At 37.2% G+C, this 26,399-nt stretch overlaps 1 protein-coding gene and 1 long non-coding RNA gene across 4 annotated transcripts in view; one reads left to right on the top strand and one right to left on the bottom strand.

Moving 5' to 3' along the window:
* LOC105483455 (uncharacterized) overlaps window positions 1-26,399 on the bottom strand; it is a 223,265-nt gene that overhangs the window by 40,410 nt on the left and 156,456 nt on the right. The window lies entirely within an intron of this gene.
* LOC105483456 (SAM domain, SH3 domain and nuclear localization signals 1) overlaps window positions 1-26,399 on the top strand; it is a 155,062-nt gene that overhangs the window by 77,273 nt on the left and 51,390 nt on the right. Inside the window, exon 1 of one of the 2 annotated variants that reach the window (XM_011744357.3) lies at window positions 15,179-15,323. The exons of the other annotated variant lie outside the window; for it this stretch is intronic. Coding sequence (XP_011742659.1) covers window positions 15,267-15,323 — 57 coding nt within the window. The 5' untranslated portion in view covers window positions 15,179-15,266. Of the gene's footprint in view, window positions 1-15,178; window positions 15,324-26,399 lie in introns of those variants that run through there. 2 annotated transcript variants of the gene reach the window in all.

Here is a 26,399-nt window from a genome sequence, read left to right as displayed (position 1 = left end):
GTGGCCTTTCATTAGTTTTACAAAGACAGTTCAGTTTTGGACTTATAGCCTCCAGTACTGAGACAATAACATCTGCTGCTGTAAGCCACCCAGTTTGTACGACTTTGTTATGGCAGCCTCGGAAAACTAATATACTATGCTCAATAGTGTAGAGTTGAATGTAAGGTGAGCATGTATACATTTATATGGGGTGGGAAACCATTGAAGAACCCTTGTGAAGCAAGAGAGGGACACAGTTATATTTGTGGTTAGATAGAAGGCATTGACTAAAATGTGGAGCATGAAGCAGAGATGGGAAATAGAGAAATATACCTTTCTTCCAATTTTCAAAAATTCTAAAGCTTCTTGATCACTAAACTTCCTCAGTGTTTTCTTGTCTATGAAACAGACATACAGCACGCAGAAAAGATCACCACTCTTCTCTCTCAGTTTGGTCCAAAATGTTATATTAGAGCTCTCCTGTCTGCATAGTGTTACCTGAACAAAGAAAGAGACATGCTTTGAGGTTTAATCTTTGCTTTAAGATTAAACTATAAACTAAATTCTTCTCCAAGTTAGCTTGACCTACACTCAGGAATGACCAAGGACACCCTGGAGGTCAGAAGCAAGATGGAGTAAGTTATGTCAGATTTCTTGTTGTCATAATCTTGCAAAGATGGTTTTAGTACCCATTTCATGCCTCTAATCTTATCATATACTCTGCCCATTGCTAGATGATGCCCTCCGTTTATCTTGTCCACCTGACAAATTCCTGTTTCACTAAATGTTTTCTCAAGAATTACATTTTTAGTAAAACATTTCCTAACTTCTCCAGGCAAATTAACAATTTATCATCTATGCTTTCACTGCTTATCACATCTCAGATTGATACAGAACATGTTGCATTGGATTCTCACTCTCTGTTGATCTGCCTGTTTTCCCACCAAACTGTGAAATCTTGGAAGGCACAGCTCATACCTTTCATCTTTGGACACCTGATAGAGTCCCAGGCCCGTAATAGACATTTGGTAAATAATTGTTAAACAAATAAGATGAAACTTCCTCCTTCCAAATCTTGCGACAAGAATTCTGGGAGGAGCCCAGAAACAATATATTATGCCTGTGGGGAATTCAAATCCCATTATTTCTTATCTCTGTCTGCCTGAAAGAGGGATTTTGAGGCCAAGCTTTGTGGCTTACACCTGTAATTCCAGCACTTTGGGAAGCAGAAGTGGGAGGATGAATTGAGGCCCAGAGTTCAAGACCAGTCTTGGCAACATAGGGATAACCTTGTCTCTACACACCTGTAGTCCTAGCAATACAGGAGGCCTAGAAGGATCTCTGGAGCCCATGAGTTCAATGCTACAGTGAGCCATAATCATGCTATTGAATTACATCCTGGGTAACCCAGAGAGCCCCTGTCTCTGGAAAAAGAAGAGAGACAGAGAGAGATTCTCCCAAGGGCCCTTCACTAGTCAAGACATTAGTCAGTCATAGAAAAAATCTCTTAAACTTGTTAGGGTTTTCCAAGGGGGTGATCAAAGCTGTGCTGGTTTAAAGACCAGCAACAAACTTCTGTAGTTTCCCCATTGCTGCCTTGGTAAGGTGATACTACTGAGTGGATTCTGTTCACCTACTGGTTGCCAGAAGAGATGACCTTTGCTGGCTGAAATAAAGAAGCTGCTTTTGCATGAACCACATGACATACTGATTGTACCATAAACTAGACAAACAAAAGCCTGTGTTTTTCCCCTATGTATTTATTATCTTGTAAAGAAAGTTTCTTTTCTCTTCCAAAGGAGAAGTGTTGATTTTCTAAAGCACTATCTGCACAAACAGGAGTTGGCAAATTCAAGTCAAGTTCTAATATTCAGAGAATTATAGGGCCAGGATTTTAGAGGAGATGGGACCGGCATAATTTCTTTCAGTGGGTAAGGAGATAGTTCATTTCAATGAATGCTTTGCGGGAGAACTCGTGGGTCCAGAATTAGAAGTCCTGGAATCAGGAGCTGAGTTGGTAGAAAAGGAAATTCAAATAGTTTTTCGTAGGCATAAGAATCAGAGTAAGTACTTCACAGGAAAGCTGTTAGAATAAAATAATTTATGTTAAAAGATGTTGAAGCCATGGGACAGAATGTTATAAAGATCAATAATAGATCATTATCATCATTAGGAAGGTATTTTGACATATCTTATGAATTTCTCCATACAGCAGAAAGTTTTTATTTTATTTATTTATTTTTTTAGATGGAGTCTTGCTCTGTCGCCCAGGCTGGCATGCAGTGATGTGATCTCGGCTCACTGCAATCTCTGTCTTCTGGGTTGAGACGATTCTCCTGCTTCAGCCTCCCAAGTAGCTGGGACTACAGGTGTGCAACACCACGCCTGGCTAATTTTTTGTATTTTTAGTAAAGACGGGATTTCTCCATGTTGCCCAGACTGCTCTGGAGCTCCTGAGCTCACGTGGATCTACCTGCCTCAGCCTTCCAAAGTGATTGGATTACAGATGTGAGCCACTGTGCCCAGCCGAAAGTATTTTTTTTTTAATAGTTTGTAGCGTGTGTGTTTCCAAATTTTTGCTGAATTTTTTTCTGATATTGTCTAATTCAACATTTGTTCTACCTGCCATCATCCTTTTGAGTTTTGAGGGGTATGGATTCTGCAGTTTTAAACCTGTTACTTGTCAATCCAAGGAGGTGGCCTAAAATGTGCACACCTATACAGTTGAGATGATTCATTTATTCAACAAACATTTCTTGAGCCCCTGTCTGCCAGGTGTTAGCAATAGTCCTAACTTCTGCCTTCCAGTAACCAAAATAAACCAACAACACAAAAAATCATCAAAACAGTAAAAACAATCAAGCACCTATAAGTGCTTGCTTGGAGACAGCCCTTTGTGGAGGTGACATGAAGGCTTATGCCATCACTCCTCTAAAGTCCACATGCTGTCATCACACCACAGGACCTCCATGAACAGGTGGCCTGAAGGAAAGCAGACTTTGATGACAAGGAGCCACCCATGTCAAAAGTAAAGGGAAAAGCAGTTCCAGCAGAAGGAAGAGCTTGAGCAAAATCCCAGGATAGGAAAGAACTGACTGGTGGTCCAAGTGCAGAGACACCAGCGTGACCAGGTCAGAGAAAGAAAGGAGAATGTCATAGATAGGCAAAGGCCAGAAGTGTTCCAGCCTTCCTGGTGATGGAAAAGAGTGTGCAATTTGTGTCAAGTGCAATTGCAAATCCACAGTTAAATGCTAAATCTAAGTGAAAGCAGAAGTGAATTCCCCATAGAAATTTCCCTTAACTGGTAGCCGGGGATAAATAGCATATTCAAATATCGTTATAGCATGTGACGACAAGAAAACACCAGGTTAAAAGAGCAATGATGTGTGTACAGGCTTTGAAAACAGGGGTTGAACATGTTCCCCGGAAGCTGGGTCACACTATGACCACGTCCTGGAGGAAGTATGGGATTTGAATTCCTAGGAATCTCATGCTTTCTACTTTTGTCCCTGAAGGAGAGAGGATGGAATGAGTATTTGTTAAGACTGTCTGTGTGTCAGGAATTTTATGCATATTGCACAATTTAATCCCAACTATAATCTCATGAAAAAAAATGTTATTTTCTCCTTTTAATGAGTGAGGAAATTTGAGACTCAGAGAGGACAGGTGTCAGGCTCAAGTTCATGTAGCTTGTCTGAACACAACTCTACATCACTCCTCCAAAGTCCACATGTTCTCTTCACACCACAGGGCCTCTGTGGATGGGTAGGACAAGGAAAAGCAGACTCTTCTGCCAGGCCTGCTCAGCCAAAAACTAATAGTCTGAGTGTTTCACTGCTTGCAAGGGCCACTTCAGGAGGTCAGAATTACATGCCCTTGGAAACATAACAAGAAATCTGATTTCTCTCCAATCAGATATTGGTTTGTAGTTAATCAGTTATTATTATTATTATTATTATTATTATTATTCTGGTTGGAGAGAATGTTGCTGGGCACAGATGTTAACTTGGATATTTGATTTATTATATACTCAGTTGACAAAGAAAACCAGATTTTTCTTTCATTTCTCATAAGCATGGCTGCAAATGTTATGGAAAAGTTTTCTTATTAGAGAAAAAAATAGAATTGAGCTGCAGGTAACATGTTTCTAAAATCCTGTAAATGATCACTAGATTTTTGTTTCCTCTTCCCACAAATGACACATGCAAATGCTTTAAAATTAGAATGCAGGTAGGTTTCCGAGGCGGCCCGCCTCGCTATGGCTTTGCACTTCATGTATAAACCTCACTTTGTGTGTTGGGGTGGGAGAAAGCAATGTGCACCTATTTACAATATACTCAGTCTCCTAAGAAGCTCTTTTATTACCCTTCATGTTACAAAGAAAAGGTGGAATTCCATTTAATTGAAACATCCTTATATGTGTATGTGTATGAACACACACATGCATATACACGTACATATATACCTAAGTATATATGCATATTTATGTAATATACATATGAAATTTGATTTTGACTGACATGCAATTGGAGTATTTCATCTTATCATTATATTGTTCTCAGAGTTGATAGCATGAAGATCATATGAGGCTTTTGATTGTTTTAAGAAGTAGACTCTACAGTTACTCTCTCCTATAGCTTTACAACTTTGTAGTTTCAAATGATCAGGCCTGAAAAATAATCTGGTCACTCTGATGAGTGAAAATAGAAAGGAAATAGAAATGATCTTGCTCTTCCTGTTTAAGAATAGCTTTTCTGAGGAAAGGAAGCTCATATATATCTCTTCAATGAAATTCTATTAATTGCCTTTTTCTTCAGTAGGTAGAGACAGGAAATCATGGTCTATTGATCAGTACAATCTGCTTTCCTCTTTGCTTCTGGGGAATAAAGTATGAATTAAGCAGGGGATTTTAATACTATACACGAAGCGTACTATGTTCAGATAAAAGTTAATAACAAAGCACTTCTGTGCAAAATTTAGATCAATTTGTTCTGTCAGTATTGTAATATGGACAGAATTGCCTTTCTGCCAAATGAGGCACGATTCAGTGGTACTGAATAACATTCTAAGTTTAAAAATTATTTTGAAGATTTTTAATAAAAACTTGAGTTTTGGTTGTTTTATCCTGTTTATAAAGAATGAAAAGGCAAACTTCCACAGAATACTGTGTTTTTGTGCTCGCGAGAAGAATATGAAAATGTGGAGAAAGAACAGTCACTTAAATGTAAGAATGGGCTTCAGTGGAAAGGCTTCATGTGTGTGTCTTGCCTTCTTCTTACTGTGTCATTCTGCCATGTCCCTACGCCAGTCTGAAAGCTGTAAGGTAGGGAGAGTATTGACAGGAATCAACACCTGCCATATTTTCATATAATTAGGAGCTGAGCAAATAAGATAGATATGTGCAAATGTTTTAAAGGGCAGGGTGAAGGAAGAGACTTGGAGTTAATAAAAATGTGAAGGAATAGGCCAGGCACGGTGGCTCACACCTGTAATCCCAGCACTTTGGGAGGCCGAGGCGGGTGGATCACAAGGTCAGGAGATCGAGACCATCCTGGCTAACAGGGTGAAGCCCTGTCTCTACTAAAAATACAAAAAAGCCGGGCGTAGTGGCAGGCGCCTGTAGTCCCAGCTACTCAGGAGGCTGAGGCAGGAGAATGGCGTGAACCCGGGAGGAGGAGCTTGCAGTGAGCCGAGATCGCGCCACTGCACTCCAGCCTGGGCGACACAGTGAGACTCTGTCTCAAAAAAAAATAAAATAAAAAATAAAAAATGTGAAGGAATATAGTTGACAAAAACTAGACTTTGTTTAAATAGCTACATACATTTACCAAGACGATGCAAACCTAAAGAGACAAAGAGATTTGGGAGAAGGATAGAAAGGATGTCAACTAATGTTTTGGAGAATTGGAGCAAGTTGCAATCTCAGAAATTGTAGACGAGGAGGCTGCAATGAAATTAGTCAGTGTGCACTACAGAGGCCCTGAGAGGCTCAGTCTTTGAAGGCAACAAGGAAACTACTTTCTTTTCTCCACAGCCCAGAAGGGCATGGAAAGGTGAGTATGTATAGACCTGAATAGTCACAAAGAAACGAACTCCAGAAACTGGCATTTGAGGGTCTTCTGATGAAAAAGCTTCCTCGGGGTAGGTGTGGTGATTCATGCTTGTAATCCCAGCACTTGGGAGGCCAAGCAGGAGAATTTCTTGAGTCCAGGAGTTCAAGACCAGTCTGAGAAGACAGTGAGAACCCATCTCTACAAGAAATAGAAAATAAGCCAGACATTATGGTGCATGCCTGTAACCCCTGCTAGTTAGGAGGCTGAGTGAGAGGATTGCTTGAGCCTGGGAGGTTAAGGCTGCAGTGAGCCGTGATTATGCCACTGCATTCTAGCCTGGGTGGCAGAGCAAGACTTTGTCTCAAAAAAATAAAAACATTTTAAAAAAAAAAGAAAGAAAACAAAAAGCTTCCTTGCTACTTGATCACCTGACAAGCCCACCCATTTACATAGAACTTCCAGTTGGGGTTTTTATACCATGATCTTAGTAATGTATCTACAGAGCACAATCTCCAGACACTTGATAACAGCCTAAATATGAAAGACTGAAATCAAAGCAAACAGAAGAAGTCAGAATAAAACAAGAGAATGAAGGGAATAGAAGGAAAATTGTAAAAATGATAATAACTTCAGAAAGATAATAGTATATATTCCAAGTATTTACTTGTTACTATCTAGTGTTTAGTACGTGCCAAGCACTTTTCCAACAACTCCATAATAGTGTCTCTTTTCATTCTCATAGCCATATCTTTCAAGCATTACTATCATGTGCATTTTATGGAAAGGCTAAATAACTTGTCAAGGGCACCCAGGTAAATGACAGTCAGGATTTGAACCTAGGCAGTGTGGTTAAAGTCCACCCTCGTAACCATTACGTGTCACTGCCTTTCCAAAACTTAAGAACAGAATGTTATGAAAAGGGAAAAATCAGAAAGTATTTATGCAAATTAAAAACCTAGCTAAAATAAAATATTTATTACATTTTTTACAGTAATTAGTAGAAAGAGTAATGGAATTTTATTGGAAAATTAACTGTCAAATAAATGAAAAACAGAGAGCAATGTAATAAAATGAGAGTATCAATCCAGTATGTTGAACATTGGACTAATCAGTTTCCAGAAGGAGAGAACAAAGAGAGATGCAGAACTTATTAAGGTAACATAGGCCTGAAGAGAAGTTTTTAAATAACCCATATCAACACACATAATATGACATTTTAGGATATACCAAAGATGCAAAGAAAATATAGAGGAAAGAGGCAGAGAAAAAGAAAGAGGGAAACAGTCCATACACAACAAACCAGGAATCACAATGGCTTGTGCAGACTTCTCAACACTCTGAAAGCTAGAAGACAATTGGAGAAGCCTTCTGAATATTAAGAAAAAAAGTGATTTCCAGGCTAGAATTTGATTTCAAGTCAATATAGCATTCAAATATGAAGGGTCTAAAAGGATGTAAGTGCCCTTTTTCTGTTACGGAGGTGTGTTTCTGCAAATGAGAGAGCAGACGAAAAGAAACATCATGTGAGACTTAGGCCAAGAGATAATTGGAAGTGATTAAGGAGAAATTCCATTCCATCCTCAATGGAGAACAACTAAGCCACGTTAGAACACATTAGAACAGAAAAAAATGTCTAATGTGTTTGAGCATTTGAAATGACAAGTATGATGTTTGAAATTAAATATTTGAAACAAATCACTTAAAATACCTGCCAGAGCATTTATTGGGGAAATATTAACAGTATATAGAGAACCAATCATATAAAAAGAAAGACAGGAGAAATTCCAAAAATAGGCAACCAAAGGAACATAAAGCATTAAACACTATTTGACTCAGCCATGAATAAATTATTTACATCATGATAATATAAATAGTGAATAATGATTTAACAAAATAATTATAAAGGAGTTGGGAAGTGAGAAGAGTACAAAATCCTCATGGACAAAAACAGGAATCAGTAGATAATGCCTAATGCATAAATCAAGAAAATACTGGTCTATTATTTAGAAAAAGAAACCTAACCAACTAGAAACTTTTTTTTTTTTTTTAATATTGGAAGGATCAGCGAAAGAGTTGAAAGAGGAAGTCCAGGAATAGAGAAGGATGGGAGAGGGTGCTTGTGTTTTCTGACCTTTTTAGTGTAAGTATTTTTATGTTTGCAAAACTTTAAATGACATCTAGAAATGTAGAAAGGAACAATATTGTAGAAATGTGAAGATGATAACCACAACTTGGATTTGATATTGAGGCAAGCAAAAACACAAAATTAAGAGCCAAAGATTGGGAGAATAACAAACACTCTTTAGAAACAGAAATTGGAGAGCTAAACCTCCAACTCAAGGAGAAAACGGAATGTGCTTGTGGTCGTAACTTTACAGATAGATGCCTTAACAAAAACAGGTGACTTAGTCCATTTGGGCTGCTATAATAAAATACCATAAACTTGGGGTAGCTTCCAAACAACAGAAATTCATTTCTCACAGTTTAGAGGCTGGGAAGTCCATGATGAAGGCACCAGGAGATTTCTCTTCTGGTGCGGGCCTGTTTCCTGGGTCATAGATGGCACCTTCTTGCTGTGTCTTCACATTGTGGAAAAGTGGGAGTGAGGGATGTTTCTACAGCCTCTTTTATGAAGGCACTAATGCAATCCATAAAGGTTCTGTCCCCATGACCTAATTCTCCCAAAAGCCCTACCTACTATTACCTTCCACCTTGAGGGTGAGAATTCCAACATATGAATTTTGGGACCACATGAACATTCAGACCATAGCACCAAGGAACTTCATAGAAAGGAATTTCATAAAGTGTGCGTAAGTCTCATTTGTGCTTGTACTCTGATTACCTACACCCATTTTTGTAAGCATAAAATTAGAGACAATGATTATTATCAAGGGTAGAATTGAGGGCCCATAAGTGTCACAGCAAGGTAGCTTGGGTTGGAGAGGGGCCTGAAATGCAGACTGGTCCCCATGATACTGAATCTTAATTATAGGAAAGGGTTCTGGATTGGTTGCAGATTTACTGGTTTCAATTTTTTTTACACATGTAATGATTGAACCAATTCTCTTTTCAACCAGCAGCCAGCAACTCAACATCACCCTCCCCCTAGCTCTTAGCATTCCTGACCCCAACAGCCAAATTAATCATTCCCATTTTATGCCAGGTATTTAGGTATGCCAAGACCTACTTATGACATAGAGTGATGGTTATGAGCTGAGGCTTTGGATTGAATCCTGACTCCACCACTTCCTAGCTGTGCAAACTAGACACGCTACCAAACCCCACCAGGAAGTTGAGGATGATAATATTAGTACCAGCTTATGAAGATTTTTGTGAAGATTATATTGAAAATATTTACAAAGCACACAGCATAATTTCTTTTATGTAATAAACACTCAAGGTGACAGTCATTATTATTAATGTTATTAACTTGGAGAAGTATTACTTCATGAATATTGTAACTTTTAATCATATATGGATTAAATTTTATCATTATTTGTTATGTCAACCACATTATGGTCCTTATATGACTTTAAAACCACTTAGAAAGGAAATACTTATAATTTATTGAAGTAATCCGAGTAATTTGCATTTATTTTGAATCTTAAACTTTATCAGCCTCCCTAATTTTTCCAATCACTTTGAACTGATACTACTCATTCTTGGTACTCGGTCTTCTCTTACATTCAAACAGCTTGTAAGGCATAGATGTAATTTATGAAGTTCTTTGTCTCTTCAAGGCAGTTTTATCCTGTATGATTCTTTAGGTTCACCATTCATCTTAGATCACTGGTCCTTTTTATTTATCCCAATTATCTGTTTCTTCTATAACCAAGATAACAAGATAATGTGCTACATTATCTCTTTGGAAATTTAAAATAAGCAGTAATTTTTCCAGGCCAGGCTCTCTAAGAGGCTTCCCAAGATATCCAGAGTCTGACTAGCAACTCTAACCTCTCAGAAACATAGTATTTTGAGCACATCAAGGGTAGATCCTTTTCTGGGAATACATTCTAATGAACCACAATGGCAGTATTTAAATTTATAATGAGAAATGGCAATCACAGATTCCAGGTACTTGATGTCCATATGAATACTGCCTTTATCTCCTGTAGACATATCTACCCAAGGAGTTAAATCATCATTTATTCATAGAGCTTAAAACAAAAACAAAGGGAAGTAGTTAAACACATTTTTTGTTTACTGAAATCCAGCTAAAAATGGCATGATGTGTTAATCTCCATGCAATAGATTATCTTGTCTGGAGGATTAAGATACTCAAAGTTGATTAAGCTCTCTTTTTCTTTAACTCACCAACTTGAATGGATACTTCCAGTACTTGTCTGTGTTATTGTCCTTTTCTGTTTGAGGTAAAATTAATTCAGATTCTCCCCAAACTCACTAATTATTTAGAAGTTATTTGGGTATCACCTCATCGTTGTTAGTTGACTTTTTCGGAACTCTGCAATGAAACTCAGGCAAGATCTTATAGGGAGAAATTAACAGGTGAAATATTAATTTCTCATGTAGACTTGAGGCCAGTTTTTAGAAGAAATTAGTCTTTGTGATAGATATGCTTGATTTCACATCTTGTTGGAAACAGCACACCTCAGTAGCTCCCATCTTCTTGCCACTTCCTGTTAACAGAATCAGAATTTTATCTTCCCCTAATCTCCCCAAAACATGAGCTTGTCACTTGCTGGAGCAGGTCACCAGGAGAAGCAGAAAAGTGACTGTACAGCTTTTCTTTTTGTTCTTTTTTCTTTCTTTTTTTTTTTTTTTTTTTTTTTTTTGAGACGGAGTCTCGCTGTGTCACCCAGGCTGGAGCGCAGTGGCCGGATCTCAGCTCACTGCAAGCTCCGCCTCCCAGGTTTACGCCTTTCTCCTGCCTCAGCCTCCCGAGTAGCTGGGACTACAGGCGCCGCCACCTCGCCCGGCTAATTTTTTTTTTTTTTTTTTTTTTTTTTTGTATTTTTAGTAGAGACGGGATTTCACCGTGTTAGCCAGGGTGGTCTGGATCTCCTGACCGCGTGATCTGCCCGTCTCGGCCTCCCAAAGTGCTGGGATTACAGGCTTGAGCCACGGCGCCCGGCCAAAAGTGACTGTACAGCTTTTCAATTAGTAACACATTAGAAGGGATTTCAAGAACTGGGTAGGGGCTGGGTCCCTTAGAGAAAGGAATCAGTAAACAGGAACTCCAGAGAGAGAATGAGTAAATAACTTTAGAGAGTTAGGAAATACAGGAGATTCACAAGGAAGCAACTATCCCCCCCCCCCCAACTTCCTTCACCCCTCCCATAGGCCAGGGGGAATATCCATTCCATCATTTCTCTTAAATTCCCAAATCCAAACAAGGAGGTGTTGAGATGTTTAATCCACTTATGGTAAGAATAAGCTAGATAACTAGAGGAGGGTACAACACCAAGACCCCTCTATAGAGCTTGGCACCATCATCTGAATTATTAAATACAGAATTGCACAGGACATCATCAGATGCCAGTGTGTACTTATTTCAGGAAACCCTTAGAAAGAAACAGTTTTTTTAATATGTTGTAGGATCTCCACTTCCATGAAGCCACAAACAGGTAGGAACACAATATCCCCACTCAACTTCTTTGAATACAATTCTCTTCCCTGTACTATAGAAAGTAAGCCTTCTCTGAGGGGGCCCAAAAGAAGAGAGGATTTATCAAGGTTAAGTTACTTGTATGAATGACTCCTTTTCTTAATCATAGATGAGTAAATTCTACAGGTTTGAATGGAATACAGTTCTTTTTTTCTATAAAATGATTATTCTTATATTAAATGTTAATTTCAGAGTTGGGCTCTGTGATGACAACCTTATTTTGCTTATTTTCAAATTCTTGAAATTTGTCTCTCTGTTGTCCTCCTGTAACAAAGCACTTGAGGTATAGTCAGGAGGATTTTCAGTTAGAGTTAATAAAATATCCCTTGGTCATGGTTGTCCCAGTAATACATGGAGGCATACATAAGATTGTGCCCAACCAACTCTACAGGTTAGAGAAGTTTTAACTGTTAGAGCAATGTGGAGAATCTAGTTTCATTCTAAAAGACTTGATTTGAAAACCCTTCATCCATTGAACAAGTGTACATGTCCTAAAAAAAAAAAAAATGTAGAGTAGGATTAATCCAAACTACTATCTAATTGTATTCTTCAACCTGATGGTGGAAGGCAGAGAGATGTAGATGGAGATCCTCAATGTCTCAGAATCGAGGACATCACTTTGAATGTCCCATGATCTCTAGTTTCCTTCCACCTATGCTTCGAATTTTATGATTTGTGTTTTAGCAATACACTAAATAAAATATTTGTTGGATTGCTGAAACAATCCTTTTATGGCTCACCTTACTTTCCTGAGAAATACACCTCAATCTTTGTCATTCAACTGCAATTTCTTTAAAATTTTTACTCATGATTTGTGACACAGAGATTGTACACAAAGTTCCATTCTGTCTGGGATGTAAGACCATTAAGGTATTATAAAGCACCAAGACTGTGCTTTTGCAATTTCCCTATTTCAGAACACATGTTAAGCAACAGGTTTCCCAGTGGTTTAAACATGGTCAGGAGTTAGGTGTGCTCAGTACTGACTCTACTTCATTCTTGTTCTGTCCATCTGTGACTTTTGAGTTTGCTGGATCACTGTGTCACTCACTAACTATCTTGGTGTCTCCAAATTCCATAAAATAGTAGATAATTGATAAAAACATTTACCACCTTGTCACTTGATCTTTTTGGGGATCAAGAAGTTTCACATAGGTAATGAATGGGACCTCAAATGTCAAATCTGTCTTTTAACCCCCAGAAAACATTTTTCTTGAGTGAAAGAACGATTGGAAAATTCCTTTTCCACCTGTACTTGAAGGAAAATACTTATTTTGTTTACATTTTAAATATTTCTTGTAATGTTAAAGATGGTGAAGTGCCTAGAGATCCATAAATGGATATATATATATATATATATATTTTTTTTTTTTTTTTTTGCTGGAGTATAATACTTTTAAAAACCGCATCTAGTCCAGACATGGGTCTCATAAATGTAAGTGTTCTCTATTCTTTAGCATTGTATTATAGAAACACTGGAGAAATATAACCTACAGCAAGCACCACCCCAAACTGTTTGAAACATCATGCCTATTTAGAGTTCACAAACATTTTTTGACACAAAACCTTACTGTAATGATGAATCATCTAATAAGTATGTCCTTTATTGATGTTTCATTTTATTATCAACAAAACTCTGCCATGGAGTAAGTAGAAGCATTATCATTGCCATTTTGTTATTGATTCAACTCCATAATTAATTTTTATTCATAGATGAAGAAAAGGGGGTGTTGAGGGTGCAACAGGTTCACTTAAAAAATGTATTTTTTATGACTTTCAATTTGTTAAGAGATGAAACAAAAGATCTGCCTAGCCTACTTTCTTAACCCAAGCCCAAACTGAAAGTCTAAGAGATGTATTTCTAGGGAATTACCCAACCTCAGCATTCTCAGGTTTTCCAGTGTTCTCTGTCTGTGTCAGAATTCGAAAACACTAGCTCAATAATTCTCAAAATTAAAAGTCTGCTTTTATTACCTGGTAATAAAATAATAGGCATATTAACCATAATCTTGAAAAGTATATTCTTTCAATTCTGTTATAGAACAAAAACAGATTGTTTTTAGCTAGTCAAGAGGTTTGAAATATTGTCAGATAGCACAAAATAGACAATCAATTTAATATTTATTAAATGAATTAGTGAAATTTGAATCTCATTTGTTAAATGAATTAGTAAAATTTGGGCCTCAGGGAGTGGGGCTTAGAAGTGTGAGGGAAGTCTGAGAAACAAAGTCAGTGGAAAAGCTGCTGATTAAGAATACGGCACTACTTCTTTTCAATTCAGAGGATTTATAAACAGAAATTTCGGTTTATTTTCTTAATCTGGCTTGCTCAAACAGAACCAGAGTTTCATATATTTTGCAAGTCTCCCTTTGGTAAATCCCTAGTTAACAATAAAGCTTGAACTTCTTCCTTTTACTTCTGGGTATTTTGCTTTTTTCATGATAATAAACAGTTTAAAACCATGAAGAAACTCTTAGTAAGTCATATTAGCTCTACTAGGCCTATTCAATAGAGGCTCTGGGCGTTTCATTTGAAGAAACCATTGATCCATTGACTCATCACCAGGACAGCAATTATCAGAATATGGCATCGTTTGTAGCACAGAGACATATGGTTAATTGGGGGTTCTGTTTAATTGATCTCTTTGTTAACCAGGACTTTACAACATCTTAATACATTAGAAAAGTAACATATGCATAAACATTTACTTTTAGAGTCAGGTTCCCATTTATATTTAGAATGGGTCTAATCCATATTTTAAAATATATGCATACATGCTTCAAGTAGGATTAATATTGTTTAAGGTCTAACTTATTTTGTCGTCTAACAGTTTTTATTTATTTCATCTTCTAACAGTGTTTATTTAGAAATATATCATGCCTGTAATCCCAGCACTTTGGGAGGCTGAGGTGGGCGAATCACGAGGTCAGGAGATCCATCTTGGCTAACATGGTGAAACCCCATCTCTACTAAAAATACAAAAAATTAGCCAGGCATGGTGGCACGTGCCTGTAATTTCAGCTACTCGGGAGGCTGAGGCAGGAGACTCGCTTGAATCTGGGAGGTGGAGGTTGCGGTGAGCCAAGATCATGCCCCTGCACTCCAGCCTGGGTGACAGAGCGAGACTCTGTATCAAAAAAAGAAAAAAAGAAAAAAAAAATGTGTATATGTATATGTAAACTTGACTACCTTGAGTATTCTTTTATTTTTTTTTTTAATAATAGCCAACATCTCAAGTTTTATTTCAGTTATTGTCTCTGATTTTTCTTTTTTCTACCCATGGAATACATTGTAGATTTTTGCTTTTATATAATGAGTTTTGTTTTGAAATCCTTACGGCTCTTGTAACTGCAGGCATATCTAAGTATGAGATTTGGAACATACCTCATAGAATATAGCAGGACAATAAAGAGTTACCAAAGAATTACCGTAAGAAAAAAAAATTACCCATGTAAATGTTGAAGTCATATCCTGACCGAAGGAGGAAGTGGCAGGTCCCTGGGCTCAACCTTATCTGATGCTGTACATTAGACAGCACACTGCTGACTATTTTCAGTTGTTTCTGTAACAGCAGAAAGTGCACTCACTAGGAGTAGTCAGAATTCAAAATGCTCAAGAGAAAGCCATCCAATGTTTCAGAGAAGGAGAAACATCAAAAACCAAAGGTAAGGAAATTTCATACATAGTTAAATAAAATCAAACTATTTAATAGAAAATAAACACATACGTGTGTTTGAACACATACAATGTTCTCATCTGTGAGTCATAAGTCAAACATAGGGTTTAATGCCTCATGGCAAATATGGAAAAATTAAATTGCAAAGTTGGATTTTAAATCACACCTAGCAATTATTGTCTCTGTAATTTTGTCTTATAGTGCATATTGGAACATTTACATCTGTAAGTGAAGTTTGAGTTCAGCTCAACTTCAAAAAAATCAATTTAGTGGTCTCTGAGTGTTTGTTATCATAAAGTCTTCTTGCACGTTTTTAATGACTATGAGATTGTCAATGTCTATTAAACAGTCTACTGAATGAATTTTATCTCTTAAGAGGTTAGCTCTTCAAAATAGAGTTATGAGAAGGTTGTAAAATGGAAATGTTAAGTTAAATATAAGACTTTTCTCATTTTTGAATGTTGTTATGATAGTTTGTTGTAGAGATGTATATTTGCTATTCTCTTGAACTAATGTTATTACTACACAAAAAATTGGGCTGTGTTTCGAGAAGCATCAAAACACCATATACTGGTAACTTGACAAATTGGTAATATTAATATGTAGAATGTTGCTCTGTTCTTTGTCTTGGCAATAAGTGCTACTTTAAAAAAAATAGGTCATGGGATAAAGTTTAGATTCTATTGTAGAACTCTAGATTTATTAATAACATAAAACAACTATTTACAATGTACCAATGTCAGAAAATTTCTCCAATATGTGTACATTTCTTTTCTTAGGTAAATAAAATTTTTAATCTCTTTCTGAGATAAACAATAGCTGAGTCCAGTTTTTTTTTGAAGGATTTATTTATTGTCTATCAGTCTTTGTATGTTAGGCACCCATTTTCAGAGAAAGAGGTTGGTTTCTTTCATTTATTATGACCTTTTGAATTGATGAGATATAGAACAATGGTCAATATTTTTAAACTCTTTGGAAGTTACCATCCAAGTTTTTCTGAAGGAAACAAAAATAAATGATTTCCTATCTTTGGAAAGGTAGAATAAATGATTTTTTTTTTTTTTTTTTTTTTGAGACGGAGTCTCGCTCTGTCTCCCAGGCTGGAGTGCAGTGGCCGGATCTCAGCTCACTGCAAGCTCCGCCTCCCGAGTTTACGCCATTCTCCTGCCTCAGCCTCCCGAGTAGCTGGACTACAGGCGCCCGCCACCTCGCCCGGCTAGTTTTTTGTATTTTTTAGTAGAGACGGGGTTTCACCGTGTTAGCCAGGATGGTCTCGATCTCCTGACCTCGTGATCCGCCCGTCTCGGCCTCCCAAAGTGCTGGGATTACAGGCTTGAGCCACCGCGCCCGGCCCCTGAATAAATGATTTTTAATATTAATTCTTTCTGACCCATATACATAATAATGGATAGACAAGCATCTTTAGTTTAAAATATAGCTAGATAACATATCATGATTTTTTCCCTAATATAAGAAAAATTCAAAGTAACATTTTCCAAATAATACAAAAAAGTTTTTAAAAGCATGACTTGTGCTTCTATTTAAGATTAATTTTATATGATATTTACTTGATTAAGTGCAACAAATAGTTGACAATTGTAGGTTTAGGGAAGATCATAAAAGTTAATATGGAGAATGATATACCTCAAAATATTTAAAATCTAAAGATAGAGTATTTAATAAAGCCTGTATTTTATAGTGAGTTAGAGTCATATTTATGACATTAAACTATTTTCAAAATGATACTTTACTCCATCATTATTTGCCTTAAGAGCAGTAACTATTATAATATGCTTAGAATATTGTTAATCTTGACTTCCTTATTCAAAATAAAAATATATTTGAAAATATGTACATCTTTGAACAAAACGTATCACAGAAAATGGTAACATTGGAAACGCTAAGTTTTGTTGTGAATGAATTCTTATTTTCATTAGAGAGATGGTTTCATTCTGTATGGATTTAAAGAGATGTGAGAATAGATGTACAGGTATGTTTTTCATACATTCAACTGGATTCTTTCCTTTTAACATGGAAGTGATATTTTTCCATTTGTAATTATGTCTTAAAATAACTCTTTTTTCCTCTTAATTCACATTTATTTTGGTGGGTAATTTTCTTTGCATATTATATGAATAAAGAGCAGTATCCGGCCAGGTGCATGGGCTCACACCTGTAATTCCAGTACTTTGCAGGGCTGAGGCGGGTGAATCACTTGAGTTCAGGAGTTCTAGTCCAGTCTGGGCAATGTGGCAAAACCCCATCTCTACAAAAAAATGCAAAAATTAGCTGGGCATGGTGGCATGTGCACATAGTACCAGCTAGTCAGGAGGCTGATGCAGGAAGATTGCTTGAGCCCAGGAGATTGAGAGCTACAGTGAGCCATGTTCGTGCCACTGCACTCCAGCCTGGGCAACAGAGCAAGACCCTTTCTCAAAAAAAAAAAAAATTGGCAGAGGTGGATGCTACGATAATCCCTACAAATGAAAGGCGCGTAGAAAAAGGAGTGCAAATCCTTTCATTTACTGAAAAGAAATTTTGTCTAGAAAGGGTCTATGTCTAGAAACAGAACCATCAAGAAATTGGTCTGAAATATAGGGAATCACTGTCTTCACTACACACCAGATGTTAGTTTACATTTCCTAACCCAGAAACATAAACTCTTCATACTATACTCTCAGAATTTCTGAAAGAGATTGTCTTGTTTTTGTGTGTGTGTTGTTTTAATCGTAAATGCTATAGTAGGGTAAAAAGTGACAATATTAAAAATGAAGAAAATATTTAATCATTTAGCTTTTGTTAACTGTCATTGGTTCTATTTCAAGTGACCTATTGGCCAATTCAAATGCAATGCATATTATAAATAATGTTACCTCAAATAAAAACGATGAAACTTTTTAATTAATAATTAATGGACAAAGATTTTGTTATTAGTATTTTCAAATAGGTCTTACAGCTATGAGAAGGTTCAAAACATTCATGTATATAACATGTAGCAATAGATTTTGAGTCCTATATCAAAAATAATTTATTATTTTCTCTTATTCCTAAAACTTATCAATAAACATGTTCATGAATTTAAAAAGAGTAAATCCGAATACATGTTAACCACAGTTTTACCATGTGCCTGTTATAGATATTCTATAACAGAAACTGGTAAATTCTTGCAGAATTATTACAAAAGAAACCCATTGCATGTACTGGAATCTCAATAACTTCTAAGGGTTTTAATGTATGTCTCAGAACTCTCTGCTGTATATAGATAAATTCCAAATTAAAAAAGAAATAGGAGGAATAATAGTTAAGTATTCTATACTTATATTAGTTAAAAATAGGCTTGCTTAATATACATGCAAGTTACTGTTATTTTTCTTCTTGAATTTTGTTTTTACCTTGGAAACAGTGTCGTGCTGTGTCACCCAGGCTGGAGTTGCTGTGGTCCAATCATGGCTAACTGCAGCCTCAAACTCCTGGGTGGGCTCAAACTACCTCCCGTCTCAGCCTCCTGAGTAGCTGGGACCACAGGCGCCATGCCACCAGCCCAGCTAACTTTCTAATTTTTTGTAGAGATGAAGTCTTGTTATGTTGCTCAGGCTGGTCTCAAACTCCTGTGTTCAAGTGATCTTCCCACCTCAGCCTTCCAAAGTGCTGGGATTACAGGCATGCGCAACCACAACTGACTGTTTTACCCTCTTACTACTAGTGCCCACTACTGATAGTGATTTTACAAACTTCTAAGCATATACAGTATTCAGATTTGATGAAATGTTATTGCATTACACTCTACAAATGCTTAAATTATAGAACATAACAATTTTCCTTATCTGTTTTTCCAACTAAAATATTTTATTTTTCTATATTCATCGTTGGTTTATTTTCATGTCAGTTGCTGTGCTTACAGGTTTTTGTACACTAATTTATTTAATATTTGTAACAACTGTGAGAGAATGACTCTTATTTAGCCTCATATGTAAAGAGCCTAAGGCATAAGGAAGCTTAATTACCTTGAAGAAGACACAGAGTTAGATGAAAAATGAAACTGATGTGAAATATGTTAGTTTCCAATACTTCCGTTCTTAATATACTGCCATTATAAGCAACAGGACTGTAGATATTATTTCTGTTTCCACCTGAATTGCTGGCTAAAGTTTATGGAGATCAGGGAGACCATGTCTGTAAGAGCATCTGTAAGTTTAGAAATCCTCATTCCTGTCTCTGACTATGCAGGAAGTTCATCAGAGAAATCCCTCTAGGTGTCTGGGACACACACATGTCAACACCTATGATTGTAAAAACTTTCCTTCCCTCCCTCCTTCCCTCCCTCCCTCCCTCCTTCCCTCCCTCCCTCCCTCCCTCCCTTCCTTCCTTCCTTCCTTCCTTCCTTCCTTCCTTCCTTCCTTCCTTCCTTCCTTCCTTCCTTCCTTCCTTCCTTCTTTCCTTCCTTCCTTTCCTTCCTTCCTTCCTTCTTTCCTTCCTTCCTTTCTCTCTCTCTTCTTTCTCTCTCTTTTCTTTTCTTTCTCTTTCTTTCTTTTTCTCTCTTTCTTTTCTTTCTTTTTCTCTCTTTCTTTTTCTTTCTCTTTCTTTTTCTTTTTCTTTCTTTCTTTCTCTCTCTTTCATTCTTTCTTTCTTTCTTTTCTTTCTTTCTCCTTCCTTCCTTCCTTCCTCTCTCTTTTCTTTCTTTCTCTTTCTTTCTTTCTCTCTCTCTCTCTCTCTCTCTTTCTTTCTTTCTTTCCTTTTCCCCTCCCCTCCCCTCCCCTTCACTTCCTTTCCCTCTTTCATCAGGTTCTCCCTCTGCTACCCAGGCTGAAGTGCAGGCGCAATCACCACTCACTGTAGCGTCAGCCTGCCTGGGCTCAGGTGACTCTGCTGCCTCAGCCTCCCGAGTAGCTGGGATCACAGTCCTGCACCACCATGCTCAGCTAATCTTTATGTTCTTTGTAGGCATGGGGGTTTCGCTAGGTTGTCCAGGCCAACAACTTTCTTAATAGTCAAATATTTTTAAAAATGACCTCATATTGAAGTAAGCACCACATATCTTCCCTCTGCAGCTAGCATAATACTTTCAATGTAGTAGACTCTCAATAAATATTTGTAAAGTGAAAGAAGTTCTTCAGTCTACTCTAGAGGTGTCTAATCTTTTGGCTTTCCTGGGCCACATTGGAAGAAGAAAAATTTTCTTGGGCCACATATAAAATACACTAACACTAAGGATAACTTATGAGCTAAAAAAAAAAAAAAAAGAAAAGAAAAACAAAAACAAAAACAAAAACAAAAAAAATCACAAAAAAATCTCGCAATGTTTTAAGAAAGTTTATGAATTAGTGTTGGGCCACATCCAAAGCCATCTTGGGGCTACAGGGTAATACACCCTTGGTCTACTATATACAGCTTGGTTCAAGTATGGATACTCACCCGAGCTATGTACTTTTTTTTTTTTTTTTTAAACAGGATTTTGTTTGCTTTTTCTTTCTTCCTTTTTTTATTTTAAGTTCTAGGGTACATGTGCAGGTTTGTTACATATGTATACATGTGCCATGTTGGTGTGCTGCACCCATTAACTCCTCATTAACATTAGGTATTCCTCTTAATGCTATCCCTCCCCCTTCCCTCCTCCTCCCACCCCACAACAGGCCCTGGTGTGTGATGTTCCCCGCCCTGTGTCCAAGTGTTCTCATTGTTCAATTCCCACCTATGAGTGAGATCATGTGGTGTTTGGTTTTCTGTCCTTGCGATGGTTTGCTCAGAATGATGGTTTCCAGCTGCATCCATGTCCTTACAAAGGACATGAACTCATCCTTTTTTATGACTGCATAGTATTCCATGGTGTATATATGCCACATTTTCTTAATCCAGTCTATCACTGATGGACATTCGGGTTGGTTCCAAGTCTTTGCTATTGTGAATAGTGCCACAATAAACATATGTGTGCATGTGTCTTTATAGTAGCCTGATTTATAATCCTTTGGTTATATACCCAGTAATGAGATGGCTGGATCAAATGATATTTCTAGTTCTAGATCCTTGAGGAATCGCCACACTGTCTTCCACAATGGTTGAACTAGTTTACAGTCCCACCAACAGTGTAAAAGCAGTCCTATTTCTCCACACCCTCTCCAGTACCTGTTGCTTCCTGACTTTTTAATGATCGCCATTCTAACTGGTGTGAGATCTTATCTCATTGTGGTTTTGATTTGCATTTCTCTGATGGCCAGTGATGATGGGCATGTTTTCATGTGCCTGTTGGCTGCATAAATGTCTTCTTTTGAGAAGTGTCTGTTCATATCCTTCGCCCACTTGTTGATGCTGTTGTTTGGTTTTTTCCTTCTAAATTTGCTTAAGTTCTTTGGAGATTCTGGATATTAGCACTTTGTCAGATGGGTAGATTGCAAAAGTTTTCTCCCATTCTGTAGGTTGCCTGTTCACTCTGGTGGTAGTTTCTTTTGCTGTGCAGAAGCTCTTTAGTTTAATTAGATCCCATTTGTCAATTTTGACTTTTGTGCTGTTGCTTTTGGGGTTGCAGTCATGAAGCCTATGCCTATGTCCTGAATGGTATTGCCTTAGTTTTCTTCTAGGGTTTTTATGGTGTTAGGTCTAATATTTAAGTCTTTAATCCATCCTGAATTAATTTTTGCATAAGGTGTAAGGAAGGGATGCAGTTTCAGCTTTCTACATATAGCTAGCCAGTTTTCCCAGCACCATTGCTTTCCCCATTGCTTGTTTTTGTCAGGTTTGTCAAAGATAAGATGGTTGTAGATGGGTGGTGTTGTTTCTGAGGCCTCTGTTCTGTTCCATTTGTCTATATCTCTGTGTTGGTACCAGTACCATGCTGTTTTGGTTACTGTAGCCTTGTAGTATAGTTTGAAGTCAGGTAGTGTGATGCCTCCAGCTTTGTTCTTTTTGATTAGGATTGTCTTGGCAATGTGGGCTCTTTTTTGGTTCTACATGAACTTTAAAGTAGTTTTTTCTAATTTTGTGAAGAAAGTCATTGGTAGCTTGATGGGGATGGCATTGAATCTGTTAATTACCTTGGGCAGTATGGCCATTTTCACGATACTGATTCCTCCTATCCATGAGCATGGAATGTTCTTCCATTTGTTTGTGTCCTCTTCTTTCACTGAGCAGTGGTTTGTAGTTCTCCTTGAAGAGGTCCTTCACGTCCCTCGTCAGCTGGATTCTTAGGTATTTTATTCCCTTTGAAGCAATTGTGAATGGGAGTTCACTCATGACTTGGCTCTCTGTTTGTCTGTTATTGGTGTATAGGAATGCTTGTGATTTTTGCACACTGATTTTGTATCCTGAAAATTTTCTGAAGTTGCTTATCAGCTTAAGGAGATTTGGGGCTGAGACAATGGGGTTTTCTAAATATACAATCATGTCATCTGCAAACACGGACAATTTGACTTCCTCTTTTCCTAATTGAATACCCTTTATTTCTTGCTCCTGCCTGATTACCCTGGCCAGAGCTTCCAACACTATGTTGAATAGGAGTGGTGAGAGAGGGCATCCCTGTCTTATTGTTTCTTTGTAGCAAATCTGTTAATATGTGTGTAAAAATGTTTGTGTATACGTACAACTCTAATTCATTTTAAACTTTATGTTAAGAACTCTAATATACCCATGTTATTAAAGAATCCCATTGTTATCTAAGGGTAGACCTTGGTCCAGGTTAAAGAATATGGTAGAAACTTTGAAAATAGAAAGACATGGATCTCATAAATTAAAGTTAGTAACTGTAATTAGAACATTTTGGCCTTTACTTGGCATGGATTAATGATCTGTGTTAACAAATTTTAGCTGGTTTTTCTTTGAGTAAAGGAGATTCAAGTACCATTGTTATTTTTGAGGGAAACGTTAAAAATAATGACAGTTCTGGAAATAGCCTTTTTTTAAACCATTCTTTTTAATCTAAAGTGCATACTAAATGAGACACCATTAGTGTCACAGATGCTAATTTTCACTAGCAATGACTGAAGTGGCATTCTTTCCCATTTGCATTTGATCCTAGCAATGATGAGAGGTGATGAGTTGATTATGAGCTGTTTTCACTGCACTGCCTGCTGTGCAAATTTATGCTCCTAGACAAGGATGACACATAGTTGTGCTATTAAAGAGCTTTCTTCACTGGTTTTTTGTATCAAGACTGCTAAGATACATTTTTAACTCTTATCTAACCAGGTATGAGAAAGAGAAGAAGTATTTATATGCACTGGTGCTTACTTGAGGCCAGGCACTTGTCCAAGATGCTCATGTCCATTATTATATTTAATCTTCTCAAAATCCCATGAGATAGACATTATTTTTATCTCCAATTTACAAAGAAGGAAAAAGCCCTGTAGATGCAAAATATTTTCTCCAAGTTAAAAGATTTGGGATTTATGGCACAACTTTCTGCTTCTAAGCCTGTGTCTCTCCCGTCCTACTCTCTATTACTTCTTCATCTGGGGTACAATTTTTGTTGAATGTTTGCCTTTACAAACAGAGTTTTCTGGAATAAAATATGTGATATAAAATGCAGGTAATATGTTAGATTTACTCTTTTCCCCTTTAAAAGATGGTAGCTATAAATAAATATTTATTTTAACTTCTACTTATTACCTCCGTCTCCTCCAAAAACAAAACAAAACAAAAAACCAGATCTCTCAAAAGGTTGTCTTCACTTTTGTGTTTATGTAGCATTTTAAAAAATTTTTTTGATAAACTATAATGCAAAGATAAAACCAAATAAGACAAGTCAGGAGAAAATGGAGTCTAGAACATGTTAAAATGTATCTCAAGGTTCATCAAGGCTGACTTGAATCTAAGGACTTGCTACTCATTGTGGTCCTACAGAGCAACAGCCTGGCATTCCAGGAGCTTGTTAGTAATGTGCATTTTCCAGTCTGCCCCAGGCCTATGAAATTAAAACATACATTTTAACAAGATACTCAGCAGTTCTGTGAGCACTTCAAAATTTGGAAATGATGCTCCAGGCCGATGGTTTTTGGAGCCTAGGCTGAACATTTGAATGACTGAAGAGCTTTAAAAAAAATACTGTTGATTGGGTTCCATCCCCAGATATTCTTATTTACCTAACATAAAATGTGACTGGGCATCAAGAATTTTTAAAGTTTTCCAACCTGGCAGCACTTTTTTCTACTTTACAAAATACTTAAAAGTTAATCCACTAATCCATGCATTCATTCATTAATTTATCCTTCAGTGCCACAAATGTCTATTAAATGCTTATTATGGACAATATACTGGAGATACCAAGGTGAACAAAAGAAAGATCTCTGCCTTAATAGGACGTATATTTACTGGGGATGACAGGCAATCAATAGGATAAATAAGTTAAAAATACAGTATGCTAGATAATCATAGGTGTCAAGAAGCAAAAAAAAATTAACAGAAAAGGAAGATTTGAAATATGAAGAACTAGAGAAGTGTTGGTGAGAATGGGGCATTGGTGACAGGACTGGAAGAAAGTGAAGGAGCTGGTCTTGGGATTGGTGAAGGAAACTGTACTCTGGGCAGAAGAAAGAGCAAGTGCAAAGGTCTTGAAATGGACTGTCTCTGGTGTGTTTGAGAAGCAGTGGAGCAGAGTACACGGGGCGGGGGGAGCAGCCACTGAGAGCTGGATCACAGAGGGCGTTCTAGGCCATTAAAAGAATATTAGCTAGTGTTGAAAGATTTCTGAGAAGTGACAGAATCTGGCCTACGGTTTAGGTGGTTTATTTCGGCTTTGTGTTTCAAATATACTGAAGGGAGTGAGACCAGTTAAGAGACTATTGCAGAAACCAGGCAAGGGATAACTGTGGTTCAGACAAAGGAACGGCCCAGTTGACTTGGATGGTGAGAAGACTCCAAATTTGGGATATATTTGTACTTATTGTATCCATTTGGATATTTACAGGAAACTTACCACATGCAGTCTAAAGACAGCAAACAGAAAGCTTCCACTGTCCTGTCCCATTCTTGCTTCCAGTTGGTGCTTGCCTTCCAAGGAGAAATGGCCTCATTCCATTGTTTACAGCCACCAGAAATTCACCCCAAAATTGATGTCTCACTTTCCAAAGGTTTCTTCTTCTTTCTTAAACATATAATTTTCCATTGGATTTTATTTTAATTTGTAGTGCACCTTTTAAATACTTTTTAGCCTTCACGACTTCTCTCCAAACAAAGCACTAGTTCATTTTAGCGCTTCCATTTTATAGAATATGAATCTGTAATCAAGTTTTATCCCAAGCAGGTAGCAAAAGGTTTGGGGCCAAATATATTAGCTATACTTGGAAAGTGTTCAGATAATATTCAGAAAGATCAGGAGATGAATAGCTAGAGAAATGACAGAAGCGTAGCCTCCCCTTTGTTTGGAAACTTGGATATTGTATTTTTTAAGAAGCGTTATAGAGTCACTATCTTGACTACCAAAATGCTGAATTTGTTAAAAATCAATTTAGTCAGACTTATCTCTTTAGTCTTTCTTTGCCTTGCTTTGGAGATAAATGGTTTCAAAATCCCTGAAAACTGAGCTTTTTTTGGTTTGTGTGTTTGTTTGTTTACAATAATGGAATCAAGTCCATGCTTTGCATATCTGTTTCCAAATTTAGCCTTACCAAACTGATCCATTTCTCTTCCTTTCCAGTGTTAAAGATTTTGATGAACTTTCAGAAACAAAACATTCATACAGCTTCTTAGTAGAGAACAAAAATGTCCTCCATTAAAAATTGATTAATAATAGCAGAAGATTTTAAACTGTCTCTGTTGGTAGAAGAAGTGATTCTTGCATAGATAAAGAGAGCCATTTGTCACCATAGCTGGCTAAGTCCCCCTCCTTCCTTCACCTAGTCTGTATTAGTTTGCTAGGGCTGCCATAACAAAATACCAGACTCCGAGTGGCTTTAACAACAGGAATCTACTTGTTCACACTTCTGGAGGTTGGAAATCCAAGATCAAGGTGCTGGCAGGGTTGGTTTCACAGAGAGCTTTCAGGGAAGGATCTGTTCTGGGCTTTTCTTTTTGACATGTAGATGGCTGCCCTTTTACTGCCTCTTCCTCTGGGCCTGTGTGCTCCTGATGTCTCTCTCTG

This window comes from Macaca nemestrina, chromosome 4 (genome assembly GCF_043159975.1).
Source record: "Macaca nemestrina isolate mMacNem1 chromosome 4, mMacNem.hap1, whole genome shotgun sequence".
NCBI lineage: Eukaryota > Metazoa > Chordata > Mammalia > Primates > Cercopithecidae > Macaca > Macaca nemestrina.
The sequence above is the reverse complement of the archived record's forward strand: the minus strand, read 5'-3'. Positions and strand labels throughout refer to the sequence as shown.